Below are 24,497 nucleotides of genomic sequence, written 5' to 3'. Positions count from 1 at the left end.
TCGACTGGGAGGGGTCAGAGAGCAGGGGTCAGAGAGCAGGGGTCAGAGCGCATCACGAGTTAACATGCACCTTCTCTCCCTGGACTGAAAGGCATTGTAACAGAGAGAACACACAGGGCAGGAATACACACACACACACACACACACACACACACACACACACACACACAGATCCTTTGAAGACCTCTAATTACTCTATGTTTGTAACAATTGAAAGCAACGGATGTTCTGGTTTCAACAGAACTCTGACTCTGGAAAACGACCTCTCGTTCCAAACATCCCACAGATGATGTCACCGCTGGCCGCGCCAAGTCCACGGCTAACAAAGGTGTTTGGTTTGACCTTTCGACCTTCACAAACAGATTACAGAGGATCACTCCGACGAGGCCGAACCCCACGGGGGACCTCTGAATGGAGCAACATGTCCTGGAGCACATGTTTCATAAACACACAGGGGTGGTGCTTGAAGATTGTTGTCCGTGCTGGAAAACAATCTTAGTGGTGATGAGGGGAAACTTGACTTGAGAGATGGGACACTATGAGGACATTATTATAACAGTGATGTCTTGATGGACACTATGAGGACATTATTATAACAGTGTTGTATTGATGGACACTGAGACATTAAAATAACAGTGTTGTCTTGGACACTATGAGGACATAATAACAGTGATGTCTTGATGGACACTATGAGGACATTATTATAACAGTGTTGTATTGATGGACACTATGAGGACATTATTATAACAGTGTTGTATTGATGGACACTGAGACATTAAAATAACAGTGTTGTCTTGATGGACACTATGGGGACATTATAACAGTGTATGTATGACATACTACCTGTGGAATCTCACCTGGACAGACAGTTACAGTGAATAACATGACAAAGTAGCTTTAGGGTTGGAATCTACCTGGTTGGTATCTACCTGGTTGGAATCTACCTGGTTGGAATCTACCTGGTTGGAATCTACCTGGTTGGAATCTACCTGGTTGGAATCTACCTGGTTGGAATCTACCTGGTTGGAATCTACCTGGTTGGAATCTACCTCGCTGTAATAGGGTTGGAATCTATCTGGTTGGAATCTACCTGGTTGGTATCTACCTGGTTGGAATCTACCTGGTTGGAATCTACCTGGTTGGAATCTACCTGGTTGGAATCTACCTGGTTGGAATCTACCTGGTTGTAGTAGGGTTGGTATCTACATGGTTGGTATCTACCTGGTTGTAGTAGGGTTGGTATCTACATGGTTGGTATCTACCTGGTTGTAGTAGGGTTGGTATCTACCTGGTTGGAATCTACCTGGTTGTAGTAGGGTTGGTATCTACCTGGTTGTAGTAGGGTTGGTATCTACCTGGTTGTAGTAGCGTTGGTATCTACCTGGTTGAGTAGCGTTGGTATCTACCTGGTTGAGTAGCGTTGGTATCTACCTGGTTGTAGTAGGGTTGGTATCTACCTGGTTGAGTAGCATTGGTATCTACCTGGTTGAGTAGCGTTGGTATCTACCTGGTTGTAGTAGGGTTGGTATCTACCTGGTTGAGTAGCGTTGGTATCTACCTGGTTGAGTAGCGTTGGTATCTACCTGGTTGTAGTAGGGTTGGTATCTACTTGGTTGTAGTAGGGTTGGTATCTACCTGGTTGAGTAGCGTTGGTATCTACCTGGTTGTAGTAGGGTTGGTATCTACCAGGTTGTAGTAGAGTTGGTATCTACCTGGTTGTAGTAGGGTTGGTATCTACTTGGTTGTAGTAGGGTTGGTATCTACCTGGTTGAGTAGCGTTGGTATCTACCTGGTTGTAGTAGCGTTGGTATCTACCTGGTTGTAGTAGAGTTGGTATCTACCTGGTTGTAGTAGGGTTGGTATCTACTTGGTTGTGGTCGGTATCTACCTGGTTGTGGTTTGTAGTAGGGTTGGTATCTACCTGGTTGTGGTTGGTATCTACCTGGTTGTGGTTTGTAGTAGGATTGGTATCTACCTGGTTGTGGTCGGTATCTACCTGGTTGTGGTTTGTAGTAGGGTTGGTATCTACCTGGTTGTGGTTGGTATCTACCTGGTTGTGGTTTGTAGTAGGGTTGGTATCTACCTGGTTGTGGTTGGTATCTACCTGGTTGTGGTTTGTAGTAGGGTTGGTATCTACCTGGTTGTGGTTGGTATCTACCTGGTTGTGGTTTGTAGTAGGGTTGGTATCTACCTGGCTGTGGTTGGTATCTACCTGGTTGTAGTAGGGTTGGTATCTATCTGGTTGTAGTAGGGTTGGTATCTACCTGGTTGTAGTAGGGTTGGTATCTACCTGGTTGTAGTAGGGTTGGTATCTACCTGGTTGTAGTAGGGTTGGTATCTACCTGGTTGTGGTTTGTAGTAGGGTTGGTATCTACCTGGTTGTGGTTGGTATCTACCTTGTTGTGGTTTATAGTAGAGTTGGTATCTACCTGGTTGCGGTTTGTAGTAGGGTTGGTATCTATCTGGTTGTGGTTTGTAGTAGGGTTGGTATCTACCTGGTTGTGGTTTGTAGTAGGGTTGGTATCTACCTGGTTGTGGTTGGTATCTACCTGGTAGTGGTTTGTAGTAGAGTTGGTATCTACCTGGTTGTGGTTTGTAGTAGGGTTGGTATCTACCTGGTTGTGGTTTGTAGTAGGGTTGGTATCTACCTGGTTGTGGTTTGTAGTAGGGTTGGTATCTAACTGGTTGTGGTTGGTATCTACCTTGTTGTGGTTTATAGTAGAGTTGGTATCTACCTGGTTGTGGTTGGTATCTACCTGGTAGTGGTTTGTAGTAGGGTTGGTATCTACCTGGTTGTGGTTGGTATCGACCTGGTAGTGGTTTGTAGTAGAGTTGGTATCTACCTGGTTGTGGTTTGTAGTAGGGTTGGTATCTACCTGGTTGTGGTTTGTAGTAGGGTTGGTATCTACCTGGTTGTGGTTTGTAGTAGGGTTGGTATCTACCTGGTTGTGGTTTGTAGTAGGGTTGGTATCTAACTGGTTGTGGTTTGTAGTAGGGTTGGTATCTACCTGGTTGTGGTCGGTATCTACCTGGTTGTGGTTTGTAGTAGGGTTGGTATCTACCTGGTTGTGGTTTGCAGTAGGGTTGGTATCTACCTGGTTGTGGTTGGTATCTACCTGGTTGTGGTTGGTATCTACCTGGTTGTGGTTGGTATCTACCTGGTTGTGGTCGGTATCTACCTGGTTGTGGTCGGAATCTACCTGGTTGTGGTCGGAATCTACCTGGTTGTGGTCGGTATCTACCTGGTTGTGGTTGGTATCTACCTGGTTGTGGTCGGTATCTACCTGGTTGTGGTTGGTATCTACCTGGTTGTGGTTGGTATCTACCTGGTTGTGGTTGGTATCTACCTGGTTGTGGTCGGTATCTACCTGGTTGTGGTCGGTATCTACCTGGTTGTGGTTGGTATCTACCTGGTTGTGGTTGGTATCTACCTGGTTGTGGTTGGTATCTACCTGGTTGTGGTTATTATCTACCTGGTTGTGGTTAGTATCTACCTGGTTGTGGTTAGTATCTACCTGGTTGTGGTCGGTATCTACCTGGTTGTGGTTGGTATCTACCTGGTTGTGGTCGGTATCTACCTGGTTGTGGTTTGTAGTGGGGTTGGTATCTACCTGGTTGTGGTTGGTATCTACCTGGTTGTGGTTGGTATCTACCTGGTTGTGGTCGGTATCTACCTGGTTGTGGTTGGTATCTACCTGGTTGTGGTCGGTATCTACCTGGTTGTGGTTGGTATCTACCTGGTTGTGGTTTGTAGTAGGGCTGGTACTCGTGGTCCATGGCGCAGGCCAGCATCTTGAGAAGGCGGTGCACGGCGCTGCTGTCGAGCCGTAAGTCCAGAGGTCCGACCACCAGCCTCTTGACAGACGTCTCTTGGACAGGGGGGACCGGTTCTTCTTTAGGCCCTGTCGCCATGGTGAAGTCCTGCTGCCCTACACACACTGGGACAGAGACAGAGGGTCAGAACCACACACACACTGGGACAGAGACAGAGGGTCAGAACCACACACACACTGGGACAGATACACAGAGAGTCAGAACCTCACACACACTGGGACAGAGAGACAGAGTCAGAACCACACACACACTGGGACAGAGAGACACAGAGGGTCAGAACCACACACACACTGGGACAGAGAGACAGAGAGTCAGAACCACACACACACTGGGACAGAGAGACACAGAGAGTCAGAACCACACATACACTGGGACAGAGACACAGAGAGTCAGAACCACACACACACTGGGACAGAGACACACAGAGAGTCAGAACCACACACACACTGGGACAGAGAGACACAGAGGGTCAGAACCACACACACACTGGGACAGAAACACAGAGAGTCAGAATCACACACACACTGGGACAGAAACACAGAGAGTCAGAACCACACACACACTGGGACAGAGAGACACAGAGAGTCAGAACCACACACACACTGGGACAGAAACACAGAGGGTCAGAACCACACACACACTGGGACAGAGAGACAGAGGGTCAGAACCACACACACACTGGGACAGATACACAGAGGGTCAGAACCACACATACACTGGGACAGAAACACAGAGAGTCAGAACCACACACACACTGGGACAGAGAGACACAGAGAGTCAGAACCACACACACACTGGGACAGAAACACAGAGAGTCAGAACCACACACACACTGGGACAGAGAGACACAGAGAGTCAGAACCACACACACACTGGGACAGAGAGACACAGAGGGTCAGAACCTCACACACACTGGGACAGAGAGACAGAACCACACACACACACACTGGGACAGAGAGACACAAAGGGTCAGAACCACACACACACTGGGACAGAGAGACACAGAGAGTCAGAACCACACACACACTGGGACAGAGAGACACAGAGGGTCAGAACCACACACACACAGGGACAGAGAGACACAGAGAGTCAGAACCTCACACACACTGGGACAGAGACACAGAGGGACAGAACCACACACACACACACTGGGACAGATACACAGAGAGTCAGAACCTCACACACACTGGGACAGAGACACAGAGGGTCAGAACCACACACACACACACTGGGACAGATACACAGAGAGTCAGAACCTCACACACACTGGGACAGAGAGACAGAGAGTCAGAACCTCACACACACTGGGACAGAGACACAGAGAGTCAGAACCACACACACACACACTGGGACAGAGAGACAGAGGGTCAGAAGCACACACACACTGGGACAGAGACACAGAGGGACAGAACCACACACACACTTTCTCTCCTCTATGTGATGTACTTTCTATTCCTTAATCACCGATGCCACGCAGGTCACTGTTAGAATGATTTACAGCCACCTCTCTCTTATACAACTGGATCCATTAAAACTAGGGGGCGGAGGAGACTAAACTGGATCCATTAAAACTAGAGGGTGGAGGAGACTAAACTGGATCCATTAAAACTAGGGGGCGGAGGAGGAGAGGGGACTAGACTGGCTCCATTAAAACTAGGGGGCGGAGGAGAAGAGGGGACTAGACTGGATCCATTAAAACTAGGGGGCGGAGGAGAAGAGGGGACTAGACTGGATCCATTAAAACTAGGGGGCGGAGGAGAAGAGGGGACTAGACTGGATCCATTAAAACTAGGGGGCGGAGGAGGAGAGGGGACTAGACTGGCTCCATTAAAACTAGGGGCGGAGGAGAAGAGGGGACTAGACTGGATCCATTAAAACTAGGGGCGGAGGAGACTAGACTGGATCCATTAAAACTAGGGGGCGGAGGAGACTAAACTGGATCCATTAAAACTAGGGGCGGAGGAGAAGAGGAGACTAGACTGGATCCATTAAAACTAGGGGCGGAGGAGAAGAGGGGACTAGACTGGATCCATTAAAACTAGGGGGCGGAGGAGAAGAGGAGACTAGACTGGCTCCATTAAAACTAGGGGGCGGAGGAGAAGAGGGGACTAGACTGGATCCATTAAAACTAGGGGGCGGAGGAGAAGAGGGGACTAGACTGGATCCATTAAAACTAGGGGGCGGAGGAGAAGAGGGAGACTAGACTGGATCCATTAAAACTAGGGGGCGGAGGAGAAGAGGAGACTAGACTGGATCCATTAAAACTAGGGGGCAGAGGGGACTAGACTGGATCCATTAAAACTAGGGGGCGGAGGAGACTAGACTGGCTCCATTAAAACTAGGGGGCGGAGGAGACTAAACTGGATCCATTAAAACTAGGGGGCGGAGGAGAAGAGGGGACTAAATTATTTCATCATGTGATGTACATACATTCATTACACCACACAGAACACCGTCAGAACACACAGAACACGGTCAGAACACACAGAACACACAGAACACCGTCAGAACACACTGAACACCGTCAGAACACACTGAACACCGTCAGAACACACTGAACACGGTCAGAACACACAGAACACCGTCAGAACACACAGAACACCGTCAGAACACACAGAACACCATCAGAACACACAGAACACCGTCAGAACACACAGAACACCGTCAGAACACACAGAACACCATCAGAACACACAGAACACCGTCAGAACACACAGAACACCGTCAGAACACACAGAACACCGTCAGAACACACAGAACACCGTCAGAACACACAGAACACCATCAGAACACACAGAACACCATCAGAACACACAGAACACCGTCAGAACACACAGAACACCGTCAGAACACACAGAACACCGTCAGAACACACAGAACACCGTCAGAACACACAGAACACCGTCAGAACACACAGAACACCGTCAGAACACACAGAACACCGTCAGAACACACAGAACACCGTCGAAACAAACAGAACACCGTCAGAAACAAACAGAACACCGTCAGAACACCGTCAGAACACCGTCAGAACACACAGAACACCGTCAGAACACACAGAACACCGTCAGAACACACAGAACACCGTCAGAACACCCTGAACACCGTCAGAACACAGAGAACACCGTCAGAACACACAGAACACCGTCAGAACACAAAGAACACCGTCAGAACACAAAGAACACCGTCAGAACACACAGAACACCGTCAGAACACACAGAACACCGTCAGAACACACAGAACACCGTCAGAACAAACAGAACACCGTCAGAACACAGTCAGAACACCGTCAGAACAAACAGAACACCGTCAGAACACCCTGAACACCGTCAGAACAAACAGAACACCGTCAGAACAAACAGAACACCGTCAGAACACCGTTATAACACTGCTAGAACACCGTCAGAACACTGCTAGAACACCGTCAGAACACACCAAAGACCGTCAGAACACACCGAACAACGTCAGAACACACAGAACACCGTCAGAACACACAAAACACCGTCAAAACACACAGAACACCGTCAAAACACACAGAACACCATCAGAACACCGTCAGAAAACCATCAGAACACACCGAACACCGTCAGAACACACAGAACACCGTCAGAACACACAGAACACCGTCAGAACACACAGAACACCGTCAGAACACACAGAACACCGTCAGAACACACAGAACACCATCAGAACACCGGTCAGAACACTATGTAGGGAATAGGGTGCCATTTGGTCCTGGTCTAAAGTAGTGCACTATGTAGGGAACAGGGTGCCATTTGGTCCTGGTCTAAAGTAGTGCACTATGTAGGGAACAGGGTGCCATTTGGTCCTGGTCTAAAGTAGTGCACTATATAGGGAACAGGGTGCCATTTGGTCCTGGTCTAAAGTAGTGCACTATATAGGGAACAGGGTGCCATTTGGTCCTGGTCTAAAGTAGTGCACTATATAAGGAACAGGGTGCCATTTGGTCCTGGTCTAAAGTAGTGCACTATATAGGGAACAGGGTGGCATTTGGTCCCGGTCTAAAGTAGTGCACTATGTAGGGAATAGGGTGCCATTTGGTCCCAGTCTAAAGTAGTGCACTATGTAGGGAACAGGGTGCCATTTGGTCCTGGTCTAAAGTAGTGCACTATATAGGGAACAGGGTGGCATTTGGTCCCGGTCTAAAGTAGTGCACTATATAGGGAACAGGGTGCCATTTGGTCCCGGTCTAAAGTAGTGCACTATATAGGGAACAGGGTGCCATTTGGTCCCGGTCTAAAGTAGTGCACTATATAGGGAACAGGGTGCCATTTGGTCCTGGTCTAAAGTAGTGCACTATATAGGGAACAGGGTGCCATTTGGTCCCGGGTCTAAAGTAGTGCACTATGTAGGGAACAGGGTGCCATTTGGTCCTGGTCTAAAGTAGTGCACTATATAGGGAACAGGGTGGCATTTGGTCCCGGTCTAAAGTAGTGCACTATATAGGGAACAGGGTGCCATTTGGTCCCGGTCTAAAGTAGTGCACTATATAGGAACAGGGTGCCATTTGGTCCTGGTCTAAAGTAGTGCACTATATAGGGAACAGGGTGCCATTTGGTCCTGGTCTAAAGTAGTGCACTATATAGGGAACAGGGTGCCATTTGGTCCTGGTCTAAAGTAGTGCACTATATAGGGAACAGGGTGCCATTTGGTCCCGGGTCTAAAGTAGTGCACTATGTAGGGAACAGGGTGCCATTTGGTCCTGGTCTAAAGTAGTGCACTATATAGGGAACAGGGTGCCATTTGGTCATGGTCTAAAGTAGTGCACTATGTAGGGAACAGGGTGCCATTTGGTCCTGGTCTAAAGTAGTGCACTATGTAGGGAACAGGGTGCCATTTGGTCCTGGTCTAAAGTAGTGCACTATATAGGGAACAGGGTGCCATTTGGTCCTGGTCTAAAGTAGTGCACTATGTAGGGAACAGGGTGCCATTTGGTCCTGGTCTAAAGTAGTGCACTATATAGGGAACAGGGTGCCATTTGGTCCTGGTCTAAAGTAGTGCACTATGTAGGGAACAGGGTGCCATTTGGTCCTGGTCTAAAGTAGTGCACTATATAGGGAACAGGGTGCCATTTGGTCCTGGTCTAAAGTAGTGCACTATATAGGGAACAGGGTGCCATTTGGTCCTGGTCTAAAGTAGTGCACTATATAGGGAACAGGGTGCCATTTGGTCCTGGTCTAAAGTAGTGCACTATATAGGGAACAGGGTGCCATTTGGTCCTGGTCTAAAGTAGTGCACTATGTAGGGAATAGGGTGCCATTTGGTCCTGGTCTAAAGTAGTGCACTATGTAGGGAACAGGGTGCCATTTGGTCCTGATCTAAAGTAGTGCACTATATAGGGAACAGGGTGCCATTTGGTCCTGGTCTAAAGTAGTGCACTATATAGGGAACAGGGTGCCATTTGGTCCTGGTCTAAAGTAGTGCACTATGTAGGGAATAGGGTGCCATTTGGTCCTGGTCTAAAGTAGTGCACTATATAGGGAACAGGGTGCCATTTGGTCCCGGTCTAAAGTAGTGCACTATGTAGGGAACAGGGTGCCATTTGGTCCAGGGCCAGACATGAATTTCTGTTCTACTGAATGAATGGAGGGTTCAAATTCCTGTTTGATTTTGGAGATTAAACGTGTCACTTCCTCTCCCCTGTCTGCGTTGCTATTGGCTGTGGCAGATCAGGACTAATAGGCACCATGTGGCAGCAGTTGGATCAGATGAAGGACGGAGAGTGATGAAATCAGCTGGGATTTATAGAATTAACCATCTCCCATTTCTCCCTCCCAAAAACATCACATTACTTCTCTGTGAAGTCAATAGCGAGTCTGCGAAACGTGCGATGACTTCGAAAAAAACAGGATCGAGTTACGTTTTAACCTAAAAAAAGGGGGGGACAGAGAGAGACGGGGGAGACAGAGAGAGACAGGGGAGACAGAGAGACGGGGAGACAGAGAGAGACGGGGGAGACAGAGAGAGACGGGGGAGACAGAGAGAGACGGGGGAGACAGAGAGAGACGGGGGAGACAGAGAGAGACGGGGGGAGACAGAGAGAGACGGGGGAGACAGAGAGACGGGGGGAGACAGAGAGAGACGGGGGAGACAGAGAGAGACAGTGGGGGGGACAGAGAGAGACAGTGGGGGGGACAGAGAGAGACGGGGGGACAGAGAGAGACAGGGGGGACAGAGAGAGACAGGGGGGGACAGAGAGAGACAGGGGGGACAGAGAGACAGGGGGGACAGAGAGAGAGCAGGGGGGCAGAGAGACAGGGGGGACAGAGAGAGACAGGGGGGCAGAGCAGAGAGAGACAGGGGGGACAGAGAGAGACAGGGGGGCAGAGAGACAGGGGGGACAGAGAGACAGGGGGGCAGAGAGACAGGGGGGACAGAGAGAGACAGGGGGGCAGAGCAGAGAGAGACAGGGGGGACAGAGAGAGACAGGGGGGCAGAGCAGAGAGAGACAGGGGGACAGAGAGAGACAGGGGGCAGAGCAGAGAGAGACAGGGGGGGACAGAGAGAGACAGGGGGGCAGAGCAGAGAGAGACAGGGGGGGACAGAGAGAGACAGGGGGGGGACAGAGAGAGACAGGGGGGCAGAGCAGAGAGAGACAGGGGGGACAGAGAGAGACAGGGGGGGCAGAGCAGAGAGAGACAGGGGGGACAGAGAGAGACGGGGGAGACAGAGAGAGACGGGGGAGACAGAGAGAGACGGGTGGGAGACAGAGAGAGACGGGTGGGAGACAGAGACAGACGGGGGAGACAGAGAGAGACGGGGGAGACAGAGAGAGAAGGGGGAGACAGAGAGACGGGGGAGACAGAGAGAGACAGGGGTGAGACAGAGAGAGACAGTGGGGGGGACAGAGAGAGGCGGGGGGACAGAGAGAGACGGGGGGGGACAGAGAGAGACGGGGGGACAGAGAGAGACGGGGGGACAGAGAGAGACAGGGGGGGACAGAGAGAGACAGGGGGACAGAGCAGAGAGAGACAGGGGGGCAGAGCAGAGAGAGACAGGGGGGACAGAGAGAGACAGGGGGGACAGAGAGAGACAGGGGGGCAGAGCAGAGAGAGACAGGGGGGCAGAGCAGAGAGAGACAGGGGGGACAGAGAGAGACAGGGGGGGCAGAGCAGAGAGAGACAGGGGGGGACAGAGAGAGACAGGGGGCAGAGCAGAGAGAGAGACAGGGGGGACAGAGAGAGACAGGGGGGGACAGAGAGAGACAGGGGGGGACAGAGAGACAGGGGGGCAGAGCAGAGAGAGACAGGGGGGACAGAGAAGAGACAGGGGCAGAGCAGAGAGAACAGAGGGAGCAGAGAGAGACAGGGGGGACAGAGAGAAGGCAGAGGGGGCAGAGAGAGACAGAGAGTAGACAGAGAGAGACAGGGGACAGAGAGAGAGACAGGGCAGAAACAGAGAAGAGACAGAGAGGGGACAGAGAGACAGAGGCAGAGCAGAGAGAGAGACAGGGCAGAGGGCAGAGAGAGACAGGGGACAGAGAGACGGGGGAGCAGAGCAGAGAGAGAGACAGGGAGGACAGAGACAGGGGGACGCAGAGAGAGACAGAGGGGGACAGAGAGAGACAGGGGACAGAGAGACAGGGGGACAGAGAGAAAGACAGAGGGGGACAGAGAGAGACAGGGGGCAAACAGAGAGAGAGAGACAGGGGGACAGAGAGAGAGAGACAGGGGGACAGAGGAGTCCTGTGGCGGCGGTCGGTGGCAGATCTGATCGGTTGCCACCAGGAGAGTCTCATCAGGGGCTGAACACCGATAGGAAAGCATTCCACATTGATGACTGTAGCTCCCTGACACCATGACACTGATCCACACATCACTATGGGTCTGGCAGTACAGACTGACACCATCAATGTTTAGTTTAATTTAGAGGATTATCTGAGCTGACAGGAGGGGAAGCTACAACCCAGGGGCTGGCTGCAGGAGGGGGAATGTAGAGAGAGACGGGGCGGGGGGGCAGAGAGAGACAGGGGGGGACAGAGAGAGACAGGGGGGGACAGAGAGAGACAGGAGGGGGGACAGAGAGAGACTGGGGGGGACAGAGAAAGACGGGGGGGGGACAGATAGAGACAGGAGGGGGGACAGAGAGACAGGGGGACAGAGAGACACAGGGGGGACAGAGAGAGACGGGGGGGGACAGAGAGAGACAGGAGGGGGGACAGAGAGAGGCAGGGGGAGGACAGAGAGAGACAGAGGGGGACAGAGAGAGACGGTGGGGGGGCAGAGAGAGAGACAGGGGGGCAGAGAGAGACAGGGGGGGGACAGAGAGAGACAGGGGGGGCAGAGAGAGACGGGGGGGGCAGAGAGAGACAGGGGGACAGAGAGAGACAGGGGGGACAGAGAGAGACAGGGGGCAGAGCAGAGAGAGACAGGGGGGATGGTCAATGTTACTGTGGGTCAATGTTACTGTGGGTCAGTGTTACTGTGGGTCAGTGTTACTGTGGGTCAGTGTTACTGTGGGTCAGTGTTACTGTGGGTTAACGTTACTGTGGGTCAATGTTACTGTGGGTCAGTGTTACTGTGGGTCAACGTTACTGTGGGTCAATGTTACTGTGGGTCAATGTTACTGTGGGTCAGTGTTACTGTGGGTCAGTGTTACTGTGGGTTAACGTTACTGTGGGTCAATGTTACTGTGGGTCAGTGTTACTGTGGGTCAGTGTTACTGTGGGTCAATGTTACTGTGGGTCAGTGTTACTGTGGGTCAGTGTTACTGTGGGTTAACGTTACTGTGGGTCAATGTTACTGTGGGTCAGTGTTACTGTGGGTCAGTGTTACTGTGGGTCAATGTTACTGTGGGTCAGTGTTACTGTGGGTCAGTGTTACTGTGGGTTAACGTTACTGTGGGTCAATGTTACTGTGGGTCAGTGTTACTGTGGGTCAGTGTTACTGTGGGTCAATGTTACTGTGGGTCAATGTTACTGTGGGTCAGTGTTACTGTGGGTCAGTGTTACTGTGGGTCAATGTTACTGTGGGTCAGTGTTACTGTGGGTCAGTGTTACTGTGGGTCAATGTTACTGTGGGTCAATGTTACTGTGGGTCAGTGTTACTGTGGGTCAATGTTACTGTGGGTCAGTGTTACTGTGGGTCAGTGTTACTGTGGGTCAATGTTACTGTGGGTCAGTGTTACTGTGGGTCAGTGTTACTGTGGGTTAACGTTACTGTGGGTCAGTGTTACTGTGGGTTAACGTTACTGTGGGTCAATGTTACTGTGGGTCAGTGTTACTGTGGGTCAGTGTTACTGTGGGTCAATGTTACTGTGGGTCAATGTTACTGTGGGTCAATGTTACTGTGGGTTAACGTTACTGTGGGTCAATGTTACTGTGGGTCAATGTTACTGTGGGTCAATGTTACTGTGGGTCAATGTTACTGTGGGTCAGTGTTACTGTGGGTCAGTGTTACTGTGGGTCAGTGTTACTGTGGGTCAGTGTTACTGTGGGTCAATGTTACTGTGGGTCAATGTTACTGTGGGTCAGTGTTACTGTGGGTCAGTGTTACTGTGGGTTAACGTTACTGTGGGTCAACGTTACTGTGGGTTAGTGTTACTGTGGGTTAGCGTTACTGTGGGTCAATGTTACTGTGGGTTAGTGTTACTGTGGGTTAGTGTTACTGTGGGTTAGCGTTACTGTGGGTCGATGTTAGTGTGGGTCGATGTTACTGTGGGTCAGTGTTACTGTGGGTCAATGTTACTGTGGGTCAATGTTACTGTGGGTCAATGTTACTGTGGGTCAGTGTTACTGTGGGTCAGTGTTACTGTGGGTCAGTGTTACTGTGGGTCGATGTTAGTGTGGGTCGATGTTATTGTGGGTTAACGTTACTGTGGGCCAATGTTACTGTGGGTCAGCGTTACTGTGGGTCAATGTTACTGTGGGTCAGTGTTACTGTGGGTTAGCGTTACTGTGGGTTAACGTTACTGTGGGTCAATGTTACTGTGGGTCAGTGTTACTGTGGGTTAATGTTACTGTGGGTCACTGTTACTGTGGGTCAATGTTACTGTGGATCAATGTTACTGTGGGTCAATGTTACTGTGGGTCAATGTTACTGTGGGTTAACATTACTGTGGGTCAACGTTACTGTGGGTCAACGTTAGTGTGGGTCGATGTTACTGTGGGTCGACGTTACTGTGGGTCAGCGTTACTGTGGGTCGATGTTAGTGTGAGTCGATGTTAGTGTGAGTCGATGTTACTGTGGGTCGACGTTACTGTGGGTTAACGTTACTGTGGGTCAATGTTAGTGTGGGTCGATGTTACTGTGGGTTAGTGTTACTGTGGGTTAGCGTTACTGTGGGTCGATGTTAGTGTGGGTCGATGTTAGTGTGGGTTAACGTTACTGTGGGTCAATGTTAGTGTGGGTCGATGTTACTGTGGGTTAGTGTTACTGTGGGTTAGTGTTACTGTGGGTTAGCGTTACTGTGGGTCGATGTTAGTGTGGGTCGATGTTACTGTGGGTCAGTGTTACTGTGGGTCAATGTTACTGTGGGTCAATGTTACTGTGGGTCAGTGTTACTGTGGGTCAGTGTTACTGTGGGTCAGTGTTACTGTGGGTCGATGTTAGTGTGGGTCGATGTTATTGTGGGTTAACGTTACTGTGGGCCAATGTTACTGTGGGTCAGCGTTACTGTGGGTCAATGTTACTGTGGGTCAGTGTTACTGTGGGTTAGCGTTACTGTGGGTTAACGTTACTGTGGGTCAATGTTACTGTGGGTCAGTGTTACTGTGGGTCAACGTTACTGTGGGTCAATGTTACTGTGGGTCAGTGTTACTGTGGGTCAGTGTTACTGTGGGTTAACGTTACTGTGGGTCAATGTTACTGTGGGTCAGTGTTACTGTGGGTCAGTGTTACTGTGGGTCAATGTTACTGTGGGTCAGTGTTACTGTGGGTCAGTGTTACTGTGGGTTAACGTTACTGTGGGTCAATGTTACTGTGGGTCAGTGTTACTGTGGGTCAGTGTTACTGTGGGTCAATGTTACTGTGGGTCAGTGTTACTGTGGGTCAGTGTTACTGTGGGTTAACGTTACTGTGGGTCAATGTTACTGTGGGTCAGTGTTACTGTGGGTCAGTGTTACTGTGGGTCAATGTTACTGTGGGTCAATGTTACTGTGGGTCAGTGTTACTGTGGGTCAGTGTTACTGTGGGTCAATGTTACTGTGGGTCAGTGTTACTGTGGGTCAGTGTTACTGTGGGTCAATGTTACTGTGGGTCAGTGTTACTGTGGGTCAATGTTACTGTGGGTCAGTGTTACTGTGGGTCAATGTTACTGTGGAGTCCAATGTTACTGTGGGTCAGTGTTACTGTGGGTCCAGTGTTACTGTGGGTTAACGTTACTGTGGGTCAGTGTTACTGTGGGTTAACGTTACTGGGAGTCAATGTTACTGTGGGTCAGTGTTACTGTGGAGTCAAATATTACTGTGGGTCAAATGTTACTGTGGGTCAATGTTACTGTGGGTCAATGTTACTGTGGGTTAACGTTACTGGGGTCAATGTTACTGTGGGTCAATGTTACTGTGGGTCAATGTACTGTGGGTCAATGTTACTGTGGGTCAGTGTTACTGTGAGTCAGTGTTACTGTGGGTCAGTGTTACTGTGGGTCAGTGTTGCAATGAGGTCAATGTTACTGGCGGGTCAGTGTTACTGTGGGTCAGTGTTACTGTGGGTTAACGTTATGTGGGTCAACGTTACTGTGGGTTAGTGTTACTGTAGGTTAGCGTTACTGTACCAACGTCACTGTGGGCCAGTGTTACCGTGGGCCAGTGTTACTGTGGGTTAGCGTTACTGTGGGTCGATGTTGAGTGTGGGTCGATGTTACTGTGGAGTCAGTGTTACTGTGGGTCAATGTTACTGTGGAGTCAATGTTACTGTGGGTCAATGTTACTGTGGGTCAGTGTTACTGTGGGTCAGTGTTACACAATGGGTCAGTATTACTGTGGGTCGATGTTAGTGTGGGTCGATGTTGTGTGGGTTAACGTTACTGTGGGCCAATGTTACTGTGGGTCAGCGTTACTGTGGAGTCAATGTTACTGTGGGTCAGTGTTACTGTGGGTTAGCGTTACTGTGGGTTAACGCGTTACTGTGGGTCAATGTTACTGTGGGTCAGTGTTACTGTGGGTTAGCCAGCCATGCCTGTGAGTCACTGTTACTGTGGGTCAATGTTACTGTGGATCAATGTTAATGTGTGGTCAATGTTACTGTGGGTCAATGTTTTTGTGGGTTAACATTACTGTGGGTCAACGTTACTGTGGGTCACGTTAGTGTGGTCGATGTTACTGTGGGTCGGCGTTACTGTGGGTCCGCGTTACTGTGGGGTCGATGTTAGTGTGAGTCGATGTTAGTGTGAGTCGATGTTACTGTGGGTGGCATTACTGTGGGTTAACGTTACTGTGGGTCAATGTTAGTGTGGGTCGATGTTACTGTGGGTTAGTGTTACTGTGGGTTGGTGTTACTGTGGGTTAGCGTTACTGTGGGTGATGTTGGTGTGGGTCGATGTTGGTGTGGGTTAACGTTACTGTGGGTGTGTTAGTGTGGGTCGATGTTACTGTGGGTTAGTGTTTACTGTGGGTTAGTGTTACTGTGGGTTAGCGTTACTGTGGGTCGATATTGGTGTGGGTCGATGTTAGTGTGGGTTAACGTTACTGTGGGTCAATGTTAAAGTGTGGGTCGATGTTACTGTGGGTTAGTGTTACTGTGGGTTAGTGTTACTGTGGGTTAGCGTTACTGTGGGTCGATGTTAGTGTGGGTCGATGTTACTGTGGGTCAGTGTTACTGTGGGTCAATGTTACTGTGGGTCAGTGTTACTGTGGGTCAGTGTTACTGTGGGTCAGTGTTACTGTGGGTCAGTGTTACTGTGGGTCAGTGTTACTGTGGGTCGATGTTAGTGTGGGTCGATGTTATTGTGGGTTAACGTTACTGTGGGCCAATGTTACTGTGGGTCAGCGTTACTGTGGGTCAATGTTACTGTGGGTCAGTGTTACTGTGGGTTAGCGTTACTGTGGGTTAACGTTACTGTGGGTCAATGTTACTGTGGGTCAATGTTGCTGTGGGTCAAACGTTACTGTGGTCAATGTTACTGTGGGTCAGTGTTGCAATGAGTCAGTGTTACTGTGGGTTAACGTTACTGTGGGTCAATGTTACTGTGGGTCAGTGTTACTGTGGGTCAGTGTTACTGTGGGTCAATGTTACTGTGGGTCAGTGTTACTGTGGGTCAGTGTTACTGTGGAGTTAACGTTACTGTGGGTCAATGTTGCTGTGGGTCAGTGTTACTGTGGGTCAGTGTTACTGGTCAATGTTACTGTGGGTCAGTGTTACTGTGGGTCAGTGTTACTGTGGGTTAACGTTACTGTGGGTCAATGTTACTGTGGGTCAGTGTTACTGTGGGTCAGTGTTACTGTGGGTCAATGTTACTGTGGGTCAATGTTACTGTGGGTCAGTGTTACTGTGGGTCCAGGAGTGTTACTGTGGGTCAATGTTACTGTGGGTCAGTGTTACTGTAGGTCAGTGTTACTGTGGTCAATGTTACTGTGGGTCAGTGTTACTGTGGGTCAATGTTACTGACTGGGTCAGTGTTACTGTGGGTCAGTGTTACTGTGGGTCAATGTTACTGTGGGTCAGTGTTACTGTGGGTCAGTGTTACTGTGGGTTAACGTTACTGTGGGTCAGTGTTACTGTGGGTTAACGTTACTGTGGTCAATGTTACTGTGGGTCAGTGTTACTGTGGGTCGGTGTTACTGTGGGTCGAATGTTACTGTGGGTCAATGTTACTGTGGGTCAATGTTACTGTGGGTTAACGTTACTGTGGGTCAATGTTACTGTGGGTCAATGTTACTGTGGTCAATGTTACTGTGGGTCAATGTTACTGTGGGTCAGTGTTACTGTGGGTCAGTGTTACTGTCGGATTCAGTGTTACTGTGGGTCAGTGTTACTGTCGGTCGTGTTACTGTGGGTCAATGTTACTGTGGGTCAGTGTTACTGTGGGTCAGTGTTACTGTGGGTTAACGTTACTGTGGGTCCAACGTTACTGTGGGTTAGTGTTACTGTGGAGTTAGCGTTACTGTGGGTCAATGTTACTGTGGGTTAGTGTTACTGTGGGTTAGTGTTACTGTGGGTTAGCGTTACTGTGGGTCGATGTTAGTGTGGGTCGATGTTACTGTGGGTCAGTGTTACTGTGGGTCAGTGTTACTGTGGGTCAATGTTACTGTGGGTCAATGTTACTGTGGGTCAGTGTTACTGTGGGTCAGTGTTACTGTGGGTCAGTGTTACTGTGGGTCGATGTTAGTGTGGGTCGATGTTATTGTGGGTTAACGTTACTGTGGGCCAATGTTACTGTGGGTCAGCGTTACTGTGGGTCAATGTTACTGTGGGTCAGTGTTACTGTGGGTTAGCGTTACTGTGGGTTGCGTTACTGTGGGTCAATGTTACTGTGGGTCAGTGTTACTGTGGGTTAATGTTACTGTGGGTCACTGTTACTGTGGGTCAATGTTACTGTGGATCAATGTTAATGTGGGTCAATGTTACTGTGGGTCAATGTTACTGTGGGTTAACATTACTGTGGGTCAACGTTACTGTGGGTCAACGTTAGTGTGGGTCGATGTTACTGTGGGTCGACGTTACTGTGGGTCAGCGTTACTGTGGGTCGATGTTAGTGTGAGTCGATGTTAGTGTGAGTCGATGTTACTGTGGGTCGACGTTACTGTGGGTTAACGTTACTGTGGGTCAATGTTAGTGTGGGTCGATGTTACTGTGGGTTAGTGTTACTGTGGGTTAGTGTTACTGTGGGTTAGCGTTACTGTGGGTCGATGTTAGTGTGGGTCGATGTTAGTGTGGGTTAACGTTACTGTGGGTCAATGTTAGTGTGGGTCAATGTTACTGTGGGTTAGTGTTACTGTGGGTTAGTGTTACTGTGGGTTAGTGTTACTGTGGGTTAGTGTTACTGTGGGTCCAGTGTTAGTGTGGGTCGATGTTACTGTGGGTCAATGTTACTGTGGGTCAATGTTACTGTGGGTCAGTGTTACTGTGGGTCAATGTTACTGTGGGTCAATGTTACTGTGGGTCAGTGTTACTGTGGGTTAGTGTTACTGTGGGTCAGTGTTACTGTGGGTCAGTGTTACTGTGGGTCAATGTTACTGTGGGTCAATGTTACTGTGGGTTAGTGTTACTGTGGGTCAGTGTTAGTGTGGGTCAATGTTACTGTGGGTCAATGTTACTGTGGGTCAGTGTTACTGTGGGTCAGTGTTACTGTGGGTCTACAGCCTTTTGCTCCAACCTGTTTACCTGAGATCATTTAGTTGGCCTTTTGAAGCATATTTTTCTAACAAACATCCACTGCTACAGAGAAACAGTCTGTCACCGAGAGAAACAGTCTGTCACCGAGAGAAACAGTCAGTCACTGAGAGAAGCAGTCTGTCACCGAGAGAAGCAGCCTGTCACTGAGAGAAACAGTCTGTCACCGAGAGAAACAGTCTGTCACCGAGAGAAACAGTCTGTCACCGAGAGAAACAGTCTGTCACCGAGAGAAACAGTCTGTCACCGAGAGAAACAGTCTGTCACCGAGAGAAACAGTCTGTCACCGAGAGAAACAGTCTGTCACCGAGAGAAACAGTCTGTCACCGAGAGAAACAGTCTGTCACTGAGAGAAACAGTCAGTCACTGAGAGAAACAGTCAGTCACCGAGAGAAGAGGAATCAGAAGAATGTAAAAGTCCCAGTCAGTCAGACTGACGTGTAATTAGCTGTGTGGTACAGAGAGAGCATTCACTGTCTGAAGAGCTACGGGTCAAATACAGGAAGAACAAGCCTCACGGGGAGAGAAAGTCCCATACTAAACACAGTGACAGATCCCCTCCAGGTGAGGATGGGGTGAGAGAGAGAGGGAGAGAGGGAGAGAGAGAGGGAGAGAGAGAGAGAGAGGGGAGGGGGGAGTGAGAAAGAGAGAGACAGAGAGAGACAGAGAGAGAGAGAGAGGGGAGGGGGGAGTGAGAAAGAGAGAGACAGAGACAGACAGAGAGAGAGAGAGAGGGGGAGGGGGAGGTGAGAAGAGAGAGACAGAGAGAGAGACAGAGAGAGACAGAGGGAGAGAGGGGAGGGGGAGTGAGAAAGAGAGAGACAGAGAGAGACAGAGAGAGACAGAGAGAGGGAGAGAGACAGAGAGAGAGAGAGAGAGAGAGGGGAGGGGAGTGAGAAAGAGAGAGACAGAGAGAGACAGAGAGAGGGAGAGAGACAGAGAGCGACAGAGAGAGGGAGAGAGAAACAGAGAGAGGGAGAGAGAGAGAGGGAGGGAGAGAGAGAGACAGAGAGAGAGAGAGACACACAGAGAGACAGACACACACAGAGAGAGAGAGAGAGAGAGACAGAGAGACACAGAGACAGAGAGAGGGAGGGAGAGAGAGGAGGCTTGTGTGTGGTCTGAGGAATGAGACACTACCCTTGGTGCTGCTGGTCTCCACTGTGTAGAGGTAATCCATGTAGAAGGCCCCAAGCGCTGCATGCCTGAGCCCTGTGTAGGTCTCCTGTCAAACACAGACCAGGACAGGAGGTCAGCATAGGGCTAGACAGGCCTGAAGAGACAGTCAGCATAGGGCTAAACAGGCCTGAAGAGACAGGGGTCAGCATAGGGCTAAACAGGCCTGAAGAGACAGGGGGTCAGCATAGGGCTAAACAGGCCTGAAGAGACAGGGGGGTCAGCATAGGGCTAAACAGGCCTGAAGAGACAGGGGGTCAGCATAGGGCTAAACAGGCCTGAAGAGACGGGGGGTCAGCATAGGGCTAAACAGGCCTGAAGAGACAGGGGGTCAGCATAGGGCTAAACAGGCCTGAAGAGACAGGGGGTCAGCATAGGGCTAAACAGGCCTGAAGAGACAGGGGTCAGCATAGGGCTAAACAGGCCTGAGCATAGGGCTAAACAGGCCTGAAGAGACAGGGGGTCAGCATAGGGCTAAACAGGCCTGAAGAGACAGGGGTCAGCATAGGGCTAAACAGGCCTGAAGAGACAGGGGGGTCAGCAGAGGGCTAAACAGGCCTGAAGAGACAGGGGGTCAGCATAGGCTAAACAGGCCTGAAGAGACGGGGGTCAGCATAGGGCTAAACAGGCCTGAAGAGACAGGGGGTCAGCAGAGGGCTAAACAGGCCTGAAGAGACATGGGGGTCAGCATAGGGCTAAACAGACCTGAAGAGATGGGGGGGGGGGCATAGGGCTAAACAGACCTGAAGAGATGGGGGGGGGCAGCATAGGGCTAAACAGGTTGATGAGGACTAACAGGTTGACGAGGACTAACAGGTTGACGAGGACTAACAGGTTGACGAGGACTAACAGGTTGACGAGGACTAACAGGTAGACGAGGACTAACAGGTTGACGAGGACTAACAGGTTGACGAGGACTAACAGGTTGACGAGGACTAACAGGTTGACGAGGACTAACAGGTTGACGAGGACTAACAGGTTGATATTTAATGTAAAGACCGTAGGTCAGATACAGTATAAAGGACATGTCAGTAATGTGTAATACCATGATAATAATTGTGCACGATAAGGCCTGTGTGAGTTCTGACCTTGTGATTGGTGGCATCCAGGATGAACTCTGCTCTGACACCGTTGTTCTCTGGAGAGCGGTAGTCGAACAGGGAGTTGGTCAGGTAGGTCATGCCTTTACTGCTCAGACTCTCTCCACAGCTGAAGAACACTGCATCCTGGAAGGAGGAGAGGACAGACAATCAATCACAGCATAGAAACACACTGACACAGTCATAGATTTAGAGAGGACAGACAGAGGAGGAGAGGACAGACAATCAATCACAGCATAGAAACACACTGACACAGTCATAGATTTAGAGAGGACAGACAGAGGAGGAGAGGACAGACAATCAATCACAGCATAGAAACACACTGACACAGTCATAGATTTAGAGAGGACAGACAGAGGAGGAGAGGACAGACAATCAATCACAGCATAGAAACACACTGACACAGTCATAGATTTAGAGAGGACAGACAGAGGAGGAGAGGACAGACAATCAATCACAGTATAGAAACACACTGACACAGTCATAGATTTAGAGAGGACAGACAGAGGAGGAGAGGACAGACAATCAATCACAGCATAGAAACACACTGACACAGTCATAGATTTAGAGAGGACAGACAGAGGAGGAGAGGACAGACAATCAATCACAGTATAGAAACACACTGACACAGTCATAGATTTAGAGAGGACAGACAGAGGAGGAGAGGACAGACAATCAATCACAGCATAGAAACACACTGACACAGTCATAGATTTAGAGAGGACAGACAGAGGAGGAGAGGACAGACAATCAATCACAGTATAGAAACACACTGACACAGTCATAGATTTAGAGAGGACAGACAGAGGAGGAGAGGACAGACAATCAATCACAGCATAGAAACACACTGACACAGTCATAGATTTAGCCAACAATCAAACCACACTGCAGGTTCACTGGAAGAGATGTTAGTTTGAGGTAAAGGTTACAGGAGAGGAAGGAGAGGAAGGAGAGGAGAGGAAGGAGAAGAGAGGAAGGAGTGGAGGGTGAGGAAGGAGAAGAGGGTGAGGAAGGAGAGGAGGGTTGAGGAAGGAGAGGAGAGGAAGGGGAGGAGGGTGAGGAAGGAGAGGAGAGGAGGGTGAGGAAGGGAAGGAGAGGAGGGTTGAGGAAGGAGAGGAGGGTTGAGGAAGGAGAGGAGGGTGAGGAAGGAGAGGAGGGTGAGGGAAGGAGAGGAGGGTGAGGGAAGGAGAGGAGGGTGAGGAAGGAGAGGAGGGTGAGGAAGGAGAGGAGGGTGAGGAAGGAGAGGAGGGTTGAGGAAGGGAAGGAGAGGAATGGTGAGGAAGGAGAGGAGGGGTTGAGGAAGGGAAGGAGAGGAATGGTGAGGAAGGAGAGGAGGGTTGAGGAAGGGAAGGAGAGGGAGGGTGAGGAAGGAGAGGAGGGTGAGGAGGAAGGAGAGAGGGTTGAGAGGAGGAGGAGGGTGAGGGAAGGAGAGGAGGGTGAGGAAGGAGAGGAGGGTGAGGGAAGGAGAGGAGAGGTGAGGAAGGAGAGGAGGGTTGAGGAAGGAGAGGAGGGTTGAGGAGGAGAGGAGAGGAGGGTTGAGGAAGGAGAGGAGGAGGTTGAGGAAGGAGAGAGGAGGGTGAGGAAGGAGAGGAGGGTGAGGAAGGAGGAGGTGAGGAAGGAGAGGAGGGTGAGGAAGGAGAGGAGGGTGAGGAAGGAGAGGAGGGTGAGGAAGGAGAGGAGGGTGAGGAAGGAGAGGAGGGCTGAGGAAGGGAAGGAGAGGACTGGTGAGGAAGGAGAGGAGGGTTGAGGAAGGGAAGGAGAGGAATGGTGAGGAAGGAGAGGAGGGTTGAGGAAGGGAAGGAGAGGAGGGTGAGGAAGGAGAGGAGGGTGAGGAAGGGAAGGAGAGGAGGGTTGAGGAAGGAGAGGAGGGTGAGGAAGGAGAGGAGGGTGAGGAAGGAGAGGAAGGTGAGGAAGGAGAGGAGGGTTGAGGAAGGAGAGGAGGGTTGAGGAAGGAGAGGAGGGTTGAGGAAGGAGAGGAGAGGAGGGTTGAGGGAAGGAGAGGAGAGGAGGGTTGAGGAAGGAGAGGAGAGTTGTGGAAGGGAAGGAGAGGAGGGTGAGGAAGGAGAGGAGGGTTGAGGAAGGGAAGGAGAGGAGGGTTGAGGAAGGAGAGGAGGAGTGGAGGAAGGAGAGGAGGAGGTTGAGGGAAGGAGAGGAGGGTTGAGGGGAAGGAGAGGAGGGTTGGGGAAGGAGGAGGGGGTGAGGGAAGGAGAGGAGGGTGAGGAAGGAGAGGAGGGTTGAGGAAGGAGAGGAGGTGAGGAAGGAGGAGAGGAGGGTTGAGAGGGAAGGAGAGGGAGGGTTGAGGGAAGGAGGTGAGGAAGGAGAGGAGGGTTGAGGGAAGGAGAGGAGGGTTGGGGGAAGGAGAGGAGGGTTAGGGAAGGAGAGGAGATTAGGAAGGAGAGGAGGGTGAGAGAAGGAGAGGAGGGTTGAGGAAGGAGAGGGAGGGTGAGAGGAAGGGAGAGGAGGGGTTGGGAAGGAGAGTCAGGGGGAGGAAGGAGAGGAGGTGAGGAAGGAGAGGAGGGTTGGGGAAAGGAGAGGAGGTGAGGAAGGAGAGGAGGGTGAGGAAGGGGAGGGAGGGTTGGGGAAGGAGAGGAGGGTGAGGGAAGGAGAGGAGGGTGAGGGAAGGAGAGGAGGGTGAGGGAAGGAGAGGAGGGTGAGGGAAGGAGAGGAGGGTGAGGAAGGAGAGGAGGGTTGAGGAAGGAGAGTTGAGGATGATCAGCCTAGATCTTTACCTCCTCCCGTCTGTTCAAGTTCTCCTCAAAGTCCCGCACTCCCATGATGCCTTTCAGGCAGAGCGCCCGGACGCCCACGATGCCGATCTGACAGTCGAAGAAGGGTTCCCCCATCATCAGCACCTAGAGGAGAGGAGAGGTGAGGGAGAAGAAGAGAGGGAGAGGAGAGGAGAGGAGGAGAGGGTGAGGAGGAGGAGGAGGAGAGGAGAGGAGGAGGAAGAGGGGAGAGAAGGAGAGGTGAGGAGGAGGAAGAGAGGAGAGGAGGAGGAAGAGAGGAGAGGAGGAGGGGAGGAGGAGGAGGAAGAGAGGAGAGGAGGAGGAAGAGAGGAGAGGAGGAGGAAGAGAGGAGAGGAGGAGGTGAGGGAGGA

The 24,497-nt window shown here is 50.6% G+C and overlaps 2 protein-coding genes across 2 annotated transcripts in view; both read right to left on the bottom strand.

Moving 5' to 3' along the window:
- The window catches only part of LOC135533485 (intermembrane lipid transfer protein VPS13B-like), a 22,037-nt gene extending 1,730 nt beyond the window's left edge, over positions 1 to 20,307 (bottom strand). Inside the window, exons 1-2 of the mRNA XM_064960785.1 lie at positions 20,265 to 20,307; positions 3,738 to 3,938 (exon numbers count right to left, since the gene is read on the bottom strand). Coding sequence (XP_064816857.1) covers positions 3,738 to 3,938; positions 20,265 to 20,304 — 241 coding nt within the window. The 5' untranslated portion in view covers positions 20,305 to 20,307. The remainder of the gene's footprint in view (positions 1 to 3,737; positions 3,939 to 20,264) is intronic.
- A 1,021-nt stretch (positions 20,308 to 21,328) lies between these two features.
- On the bottom strand, positions 21,329 to 24,276 carry LOC135533486 (intermembrane lipid transfer protein VPS13B-like). Its single transcript, XM_064960787.1, has 2 exons — positions 24,130 to 24,276; positions 21,329 to 21,526 (listed from the first exon to the last, which is right to left on the bottom strand). Exons 1-2 carry the CDS (start codon positions 24,244 to 24,246, stop codon positions 21,329 to 21,331), a joined length of 315 nt encoding a protein of 104 aa, XP_064816859.1. The 5' UTR covers positions 24,247 to 24,276.
- Between the last annotated feature and the right edge of the window lie 221 nt (positions 24,277 to 24,497).

The sequence above is a fragment of the Oncorhynchus masou genome, unplaced genomic scaffold (genome assembly GCF_036934945.1).
Source record: "Oncorhynchus masou masou isolate Uvic2021 unplaced genomic scaffold, UVic_Omas_1.1 unplaced_scaffold_2402, whole genome shotgun sequence".
Taxonomy (NCBI): domain Eukaryota; kingdom Metazoa; phylum Chordata; class Actinopteri; order Salmoniformes; family Salmonidae; genus Oncorhynchus; species Oncorhynchus masou.
This window is presented reverse-complemented; position numbering and strand designations above follow the sequence as displayed.

What these genes read in the sequence shown, in the direction of transcription:
- LOC135533486 (XM_064960787.1), bottom strand. Translation starts at nt 24,246, where the DNA reads ATGATGGGGGAACCCTTCTTCGACTGTCAGATCGGCATCGTGGGCGTC. An exon ending in ACTTGAACAGACGGGAGGAG is followed by an intron (nt 21,527 to 24,129) that starts GTAAAGATCTAG and finishes TCCTCCTTCCAG; the next exon opens with GATGCAGTGTTCTTCAGCTG.